This window comes from Pelodiscus sinensis, chromosome 16, assembly GCF_052426305.1.
Source record: "Pelodiscus sinensis isolate ZL-2025 chromosome 16, ASM5242630v1, whole genome shotgun sequence".
NCBI classification, from domain to species: domain Eukaryota; kingdom Metazoa; phylum Chordata; order Testudines; family Trionychidae; genus Pelodiscus; species Pelodiscus sinensis.
In genome coordinates this window covers 128,685-137,533 of record NC_143067.1, presented here as the reverse complement: position 1 = coordinate 137,533, position 8,849 = coordinate 128,685, and the positions used below count along the sequence as shown (strand labels likewise).

The following is an 8,849-nucleotide window of genomic DNA, read 5'->3' as shown; positions in this document are numbered from 1 at the left end:
GCTAATCAATGCCCCCCCCCCCCCCCCCCATGTCCTTAATCCTGCCCATAGGCTCAGCTTTGTGCTCTGTGGGTGGACAGGAGAGGTGCCAGGAAATGGAACATTACCCCTACACCTCCCAGCCTTAGCCCTGCAAGGGATACCAGGGATCCGTGCTTCAGGCCTGTGCCTCCCAACCAAGGATCAGGGCATCATCCACATGCACCCCATGGGGGTGCTAGGGCTCTGGATTTCTGATGCAGGATGCTATGCCCTCCTTGAAAAGGCTTATGGACCCCCAGCTGAGAACTGCTGGTCTAGATTAAATTACTATAATATGATGCACAGCTATTTGAAAGATTACAAAAAGAGTTTCAGAGGAGTAGCCAAGTTAGCCTGTAATTGGAAAAACCTTAAAAAACAATGAATAGCCTGGCAGCACCTTAAAGACTAACAAAACACATAGGTGGTATCACGAGGTTCGTAGGCACAACCCACTTCTCCAAATGAATGGAGTTATGAAAGGTCCAGTTCCAAAATTAATAGGGGGTGGGAGGGAGAAGGAAAAAAAAGTCAGAGTGTTCATGCTACATGAAACTGATAGAGAAGGTGCAAATTGTTCTTAAGTATCCATTGTTTGGGTTTTTTTAAGATGTGGAAGTTAGGGTGCTAGCCAGGTAATGACTTTATCATACCTTTGTGATGGGTCCCAAACTTGTAAATGAAGTTAAGTTCCAAAGCTTCCCTGTTTGTCTTGTGGAATTGGCCTGCTACAACACGGTAATTTTGAGATCCATTGATGTGTGCCTGGGCAGGTTACAATGTTCTCCAACAGGTTTCTGTGTGTTGCCTTTTTGGATAGCTGATTTGTGTCCATTAATTCTTTCCCATATACACTGTCCAGTTTGGCCAATATACATGGCAGGGGGACATTTTTACCAAAAGAGTAGTTATTAATGGTTTGTTATCATACTTGGAGTCTAGTAGGATCCTGCAGAGGTCAGTCTGGGGTCCAGTATTATACAATCTGTTCATTAATAACATGTATAACGGAGTGGAGAATGTGTGTAAAAAATTTGCAGATGACACCAAAGTGGGAAGGTTCGCAAGCTTAAAAGCCTGTGGTAAGGGACCTCATCAAAGGCTTTCTGAAAATCTAAGTATGCTGTATCCATTGGATCACCTTTGTCCACATGCTTGTAGACCCTCTTCCTCAAAGAATTCTAGTAGGTTGGTGAGGCATGGCTTCTCTTAACAAAAATGTTGATTCTTGCCCAACAAAAAATGTTCATCTAGGTGTCAGATAGCTCTGTTCTTTTCCATAGCTTAAACCAGTTTGCCTAATACTGAAGTCAAGATAACTAGCTTGTAATTGCCAGGATCTCCTTCGTAGCGGTTTTTTAAAAATTGGTGTTACCTTAGCTCCAGTCATGTGGTACAGAAGAAGATTTAAATTATAGGTTACAAACCACAGGTAGTAATTCTGGAATTTCACATTTTGAGTTCACTCAGAACTGTTGGGTAAATATCTGGCCCTGGTGACTTAGTACTGTTTAGTTTATCAATTTGTTCCAAAACCTCTTCTATTGACACCAATCTGGGACAGTTCCTTAGATTTGTCACCTAAAAACAAGGGTTTGGATTTAGCAATCTCCCTCACATCCTCAGCCATGAAGATTGCTGTAAAGAATTAATTTTGTTTCGCTTCAATAGCCTTATTGCCCTTGAATGCTTCTTTAGCACCGCGATTGTCTGATGGCACCGCGTGTTGTTTAGCAGGCTTCCTGCTTCTGAAGTACTGACTTTCAGTTAGTAGGGAAAAAATTATAATAAACTAGCAAAAACTCCTGTGTGGCCATTCTTAAATCAGTTTTTAAATGGCTGACATTGTTACAGAACGAAGTTAAATCAATTTAAAATTAACTCAAAATGCACTAGAATTGAAGTGATTTAAGGGTATCCACACGGGGGTATACAGCCACCAAATTGGTTTATAAGCTGGTTTTGGTTAAATCAGTGTAACTCCATGTTTAGACAAGGCCTACAATCAATTTTAAAGGATGCACTAGATCAAAATAGAGTACACAGGATGCCTACTACTGAGTACTATAGAATACTAGAACTGGAAGGGACCTCAGGAGGTTATCAGGTCCATCTTCTGCCCTCACCACAGGACCAAACACCATCTAGAACAGCAGTTCCCAACCTTTTCCAGATGGGGACCCATTTTGACAATGGAGGAAGACTTGGTGACCCAAGACAATTCAAAAACTGGGAGAGGAGGGAGGGCAGAGCCACCTGGGGAGACACTTAGCAACCCTTTTGAAATGTAAGGGTGACCCATAGGTTGGGAAACCCTGATCTAGATCCACCCTGATAGATGTTTATCTAACCTGCTCTTAAATATCTCCAATGATGGAGATTCCACAACCTTCCCTAGACAATTTATTCCAGTGTTTAACCACCCTGACAGGAAGTTTTTCCTAATGTCCAACCTAAATCTCCCTTGCCTTTTGTCCTATAAAATGTTTATATTCTAATGTCTAAAAGCAAAGTCCCAATCAAGCTTAGCATTTGTAGAATCATTAATTGAATTCAACCAAATTCAAATCCACCCTCCCTGCAAGAGACTCCCTCTGTGTCATCTCTGAAGCAGAGCTCTTAGGAATGAGATTGTTAGCAGGAGCTGATTGTTGTTTACGCTGCTGTACATTTTATTTCTGCCTTTCTATGGCGTTCTAATCAAGCTATTTTTGAGCAGGATTGTCTAGCCCATAATCTGCTAAATAAATAATGGATAAAGGAGTTTGCCATTCTTTTAAATCATTAAAGCAAAGGGAAAATAGCCTGCAGCAAAAGAGGGGAGCCTCGAGAGGCGCCAGTGACGTGGTCACGGAAGAAACCCCCTGAAATGGTGTTGGGAAACCTAGATCTTCTGACTAGGCGGCGGCACTGTGGGAAAATGCTCAGACCTGCAGCCGAACAGCTCATGCTCGTGGACAGATTAACAAAACCGTCACAATGGAAATGTGCTGAGTTCCGGAAAACGCCGGGGAGAAAGATGGGAACGGGAGAACCCTGGTGCTTGTCAGATGGGAACGGGAGAGCCCTGGTGCTTGTCAGTTTAGTAGTGAAGGAAGAGTAGGGAGCCTGGGCTCGCCAGTTCGGGACCTGAGGCGGGTGCACGCACTCCCAATCCTACTGGGAGGGGAGTTCTGCGGGCTGCCCCCGCCGGAAGGACGGGCAGAGAACTGCAGTGTTCGCGCCGCTCCAGCCAGGGGCTCTCCAGCTCGCAGTAGACTGCGGGGAAGCACTTGCAGAGGCGGCCGCGCAAGCTCAGTGCAGTCTCACTGCGTCTCAGGCTCCCACTTGGCAACGAGCCCAGAAAACCCCCCAAGCAACCGTGGACCAAACGGGACTTCTAGCTGAAGTCTCGGCGGCGCTGTGCATGGAATCCCCAAGTTGAAGGGTCCGAACCTCTCTCCCTCCGCCGCCGTTCTTGGCGCAAGGGCCAGCAGCACCATAGCTGGCCCGAAGCACCAGGGGCAGCACTGAGCCGCTTATTTAGATGATCTCCTAAGATCCCAGCATTTCGCATCATCAGGAATTTCCCTTCCCTCGACGCTGCAGCCTCTGCAGTGTGTGCGCAGAGAGCGCCCCGCAGTCCTGAGCCCGGCATCATTTCTGCTGGCACTTGAGCGCTACAGCGGAGCGGGCTCAGCACTGGGACACAGGGCAATGCATTCAGCCTCCATTGCTGCCCAGGGCTCCGCAGACTGGACGGGCAGGGAAACCCCCTTGTGCTCGTGGGCAGTGCCTAGGACTTGCCGTCAGAGCCCCAAAGAAAGGCGCAGAGGGTGCCGCCTGGTGTCCTACTCGCGCGAGGGGCAGGGCCTTTACGGGGCAGGGCTCAGACCCCATTGATCTAGCAGGGTAGCGGACGCACCTGCAAGTCCTGCCCTCGGGAACACTTGAGGACCTCCAAGGAGCCTCTCTTCTTGCGGCACAGCCAAGTGCAGTAGGATGCCCCGGGAAACCCAGAGATTCCTCTTTCCTTGGCCAAGCTGCTGGCACGCGGGGCAGCCTGCCAGCGCAAGGAAAACCTCTTCTGCGCTGGGGCTGTTAAATACGCCGCGCAGCTGATTAGCAAGACACTCGCCGCACCTGTCATGTGCAAGAGACGCAGAAGAGTAGCAGGGGGCGCGATTCGGAGCGGGCCGAGAAAACAAGCATCAAATGCTAAACAGCAAAGGAAAGGGGGAGGGGGATTGTTGTTTAACAACAGAAACAAGGAACTGTGGCGAGCCTAAGGCGGAGTAACACAGCGGGCCCTCGGGTTCGCGTCTGACATCTGGCCCAGGCTCCACCTGCCCTGCACTCCCCGCTCTGAACGGGGCTCCCTTAGCAGTTAATCCTGAGGAGATCTGCCAGTGTAGGCGCTGGAACTGGGGCTGCTCCTGCACCCCGTGGCTGGTTTCCATCGGCCACTGAACCAATCTGCACAGTGTTTCTCCGCAACCCCCCTTTCCTCCTGCCAGGCTTCCAGCTCGCTCCAAAGCCATTCTCGGAGCAGACCCAGTGCCCATCTTGCCTGACAAGCTCATCAGCCCAGCAGCAGGCGGCTCTGCAGGGCTGGAAGAAATCTGGAGCTTCTCCCCCTTTCCCCCCTCTGCCTTGTTCCACGCCAGACTCTCAGCCCCCCGCAGCCGGGCTCGCCTCTCTCCACCCCCTTCCGTCGCCGGAATCGCCATATATGGAGCAGGAAGACTCCCGCCGGAACCGGGACTTATAAGGTTGTTTCCTTATATGGACTCTGCGGCCAGGGGCTTCCGGTGGCCTAGGCTGGGGCAGCAGCGGGGACCCGAAGAGGACAGCGGCGGAGGGGGAGGGGGTTCGTGCGCTGCCCCGAACAATCCCAGAGGCAGGGGAGGGGGACGTAGGGCCCAAGGGCGGTCGCGGGGCTCTTGTGCCGGTCTGGGCTGGGCCCCCGCCACCGGCTTCCCCCAGTGCCAGCTGCTGACGCCACGCTGGGTCTTCCAGTCCGGCTCCATATAAGGGTTTCCTGTCCGCCATATATGGCCATGTACGTCATGGCCGGGGCGGCCGCAGCCGGTGGGGACTCGATATATAGAGGCGGCTCTGGGTCGGGCGAGGAGCCGATTGCTTCCAGCGAGTAGAGCCAGGGGGAGCCCCAGGCCGGCCGGGCGGGCCGAGAGCTTCCAGCGGGCAGAGCTAGGGAAGCCCCAGGCGGGCCGAGCGTTTCCAGCGGGCAGAGCCAAGGGAGCCCCGGGCCTCTGGGAAGAAGACCCGCGTCTCTCCAGCCCAGAGCCCGGTGCTTCAGGCTGGCCGGCTGGCCCCTGGTGCACAGCATCCCCGTGTCCCCGGGCAAAGCCCACTGTCCCCATGGCCGCGGCCAAGACTGAGATGCAGCTCCTGCCCCCCCTGCAGATCTCTGACCCCTTCGGCTCCTTCCCACACTCTCCCCCCACCATGGACAGTAACTACCCCAAGCTGGAAGAGATGATGCTGCTTGGCGGCGGGGGCCCTCAGTTCCTCACCTCCAACGGGGCCCCTGAAAGCAGCGGATTCAACCCCCCCGGAGAGCAGCACTTCGAGCACCTCGCTGCAGGTAAGCGACAGTCTCTGCCCACAGGCCGGGAGCGGGTGGGGGTCTGTGGTGGGAAATGTCCCCTTCCTACTCCCTGGCTTTCGGGAGCTCCAGGGCAGCTCGGGCAGGGCAGGGCAGGCACCGTTTGCTCGGGATTCCGCCGGCGCTAGTGATGCGGCAGCCTCGCTGGCTGCGCTAGGGGGATTCTCTCCATGCGTCAGCTGCTCTTCGCTGGGCTTGCAGCTGCTGGAGCGCTGCCAGACAATATGGAGCGATTAATTTTTAATTAAAAGGGGGATGGGGGGGTAGCCCCGCTGGGGCCGGGGCAGGGCTAGGTGGGGAGGGCAGAGTGGAACGGGCTGCAGCGGTTCTTGGAGGTAATTGCTTTGCTTCTCTTTTCAGACACGTTTCCCGATATATCTCTGAATAATGAGAAAAGCCTGGCTGAAACGAGCTACCCCAATCAGACGAGCCGGCTGCCACCTATAACCTACACAGGCCGCTTTTCTCTGGAACCAGCCCCCAACAGCAGCAACACTCTCTGGCCAGAGCCTCTGTTCAGTCTCGTTAGTGGGCTGGTGGGCATGGCTAACCCACCCATCACTTCTACACCTTCTTCATCACCAACATCCTCAACCTCACAGAGCCCGCCCCTGAGCTGCTCTGTCCAGGCCAGTGAGAACAGCCCGATCTATTCAGCAGCACCAACTTTCTCCAATTCTACCTCCGAGATTTTCCCGGAACAGCAAACCCAGTCCTTCCCAAATGCACCCAATACCTCTCTCCAGTACCCTCCCCCAGCTTACCCGGGTGCTAAAACTAGCTTCCAGGTGCCAATGATCCCGGACTATTTATTCCCCCAGCAACAGGGGGAATCTATCAACCTGGTCCCAGCTGATCAGAAACCATTTCCAACACTAGAAACCAGACCTCAGCAGCCCTCTCTCACGCCTCTCTCCACTATCAAAGCTTTTGCTACCCAGACCAGCTCCCAAGATCCTAAGACACTAAACACGACGTATCAGTCCCAACTCATCAAGCCAAGCAGGGTGCGAAAATATCCCAACCGTCCTAGCAAGACCCCTCCTCATGAGAGACCCTACGCATGCCCAGTGGAGTCCTGTGACAGAAGGTTTTCCAGATCTGATGAACTGACCCGACACATTCGGATTCACACAGGACAAAAACCTTTTCAGTGCCGTATTTGCATGAGGAATTTCAGCAGAAGCGATCATTTGACCACTCATATCCGAACACACACTGGGGAGAAGCCATTTGCTTGTGATATTTGTGGTAGAAAGTTTGCCAGGAGTGATGAAAGGAAGAGACACACTAAAATTCACCTGAGACAGAAGGACAAAAAAACAGAAAAGGCAACTCCAGCCTCTCCTGCTCCTCAGATTTCTACCTACTCCTCCCCAATGACAACTTCCTACCCATCTCCAGCCACCACCACTTTCCCATCTCCAGCACCTACATCATATCCCTCCCCAGTGTCCTCTTCCTATCCATCTCCAGCACACAGCACTTTCCCTTCCCCCTCTGTAGCAACTACATATCCTTCTGTTACAGCCACCTTTCAGGCCCAAGTGTCTACCACTTTCCCTTCTCAAGCCATCACCAATTCTTTCAGCTCACAAGGGACTTCAGCACTTTCAGAAATGTCAACTTTTTCTCCAAGGACAATTGAAATTTGTTGAGACTGTAAAGCTAGAAATGTTCAAATAGGTGATTGGTACTATCAGACTGCACTGAGTCTGTCAGTTACTGAAGAACATCATAGGTAGCAAGGCCATCCTAACTTTTCTTTAAATTTCAACTGCCTGAAACAAATGCCATTTAAGTTCTCAACTTCTGTCAAAAGACTTAATTTGCATGGACAGTAGATATAATTTCCCCATAAACATATTTTTTTTAAATTGAACTTTTATTAAATGCATAGACAATGTAAAATGTACATGTGCTATGGAATGGTTTTGCTTTCTTTGGGTACTATAGATGTGAAAATTATTTGCGTACTCATGTTGTATTATTTGAAACAGGCCCATATTTTGTAAATGGTGATTCTATTTTAGTGACTATGCTATAATGAGTTTTAAAGTTTGAGAACAACACTTACTACGTATTCAAGCATGTAAGAGTGATGTTATGTAAATATCAACCAATGAGACACTCATATGGCAAAAGTTTTTAAAGTTACATGTTTTGGTGCCTTTTTGTGAAGCCTTGCTGATGTCATGCACTTGTGTGAATAGATGCTTTGCATCTAGCCTTAAGGTGAAAGGGATTTTATTCAAGGAATGTAAGGGAAACAGACTGGGGGTGGGGGGTGGAGAGGACTTAGAAGGCGCTAGAGGACAGAATGTAAACAGTGCAAAAACAAACCCCTCTTAAAGTCTATTTTTGTTACTGAAATGTAAATTTATATATATATTCAGAAGTTGGAATGTTGTAGTTTACCTACTGAGTAGGCAGCAATTTTATATGTTATGAACATGCAGTTCATTATTTTGTGGTTTATTTTTATTTTGTAACTGTGTGTTGAAACAAAAGTGACTGGTTTAGCTTAAACACATTGAATGCGCTTTACTGCCAATGGGATATTTGGTGTACAATACCTTTTGGAAAAAGTAAATAAAATATCAAAACAATGTACTACCCACTACTTGTCAAATATCTACAGAAGCTTTAAGCCTGGCTGTTCTCTTGGTTGGATCATTTGGGTAATTGTTCTCGCTTTTTCTCTTTCTCTCCCCCCCCCCCCCCCCCCCCCCCCCCCCCTGCTAAATATTGAAGACTCTTCAGTGAAATAAGTGGAAAAACAAGCATCTTGCTTGGATTTATAGCTAGCAGTGAATGGGGCGGGTGTATAGAACACAAGTGAAAAGAGGGAACTCATAAAGAATCTGGGAAGATGAGAAATATAGAAAGGTAATAAAATATATCTAGCATGGGGAAATAGACCGTGACTACAGGTGGAGGTGGATTATAAGTTAAATCAGAGTCAACTGATAGTAGCAAGGTGTTTGAACCATGATACATCATAAATGCTGGTTTTTCAGAAGGCAGAACCCATTCCTCTCTGGGTTTTGATGAAAGTAAACATAGAGCATTCCATGCTGAATGCCTCAATACAGAAAAATATTTTTTAGGTATTCTGGTCACAAAGTCTCTTCTAAAGCCTCTCTGATTGCCTACTCCTTTTCAAGAGTTGTCCTTCCAGGCTTCTCTGACAAACAAAACTGAGACCTGTGAGGCAGCT

General features: G+C 49.6%; 1 protein-coding gene across 1 annotated transcript; it reads left to right on the top strand.

Moving 5' to 3' along the window:
- Positions 1-4,765: 4,765 nt before the first annotated feature.
- Positions 4,766-8,242, top strand: EGR1 (early growth response 1). Its single transcript, XM_006130219.4, has 2 exons — positions 4,766-5,608; positions 5,990-8,242. The coding sequence occupies exons 1-2, from the start codon at positions 5,383-5,385 to the stop codon at positions 7,285-7,287; spliced, it is 1,524 nt and encodes a 507-aa protein (XP_006130281.2). The 5' UTR covers positions 4,766-5,382; the 3' UTR covers positions 7,288-8,242.
- Positions 8,243-8,849: the final 607 nt, after the last annotated feature.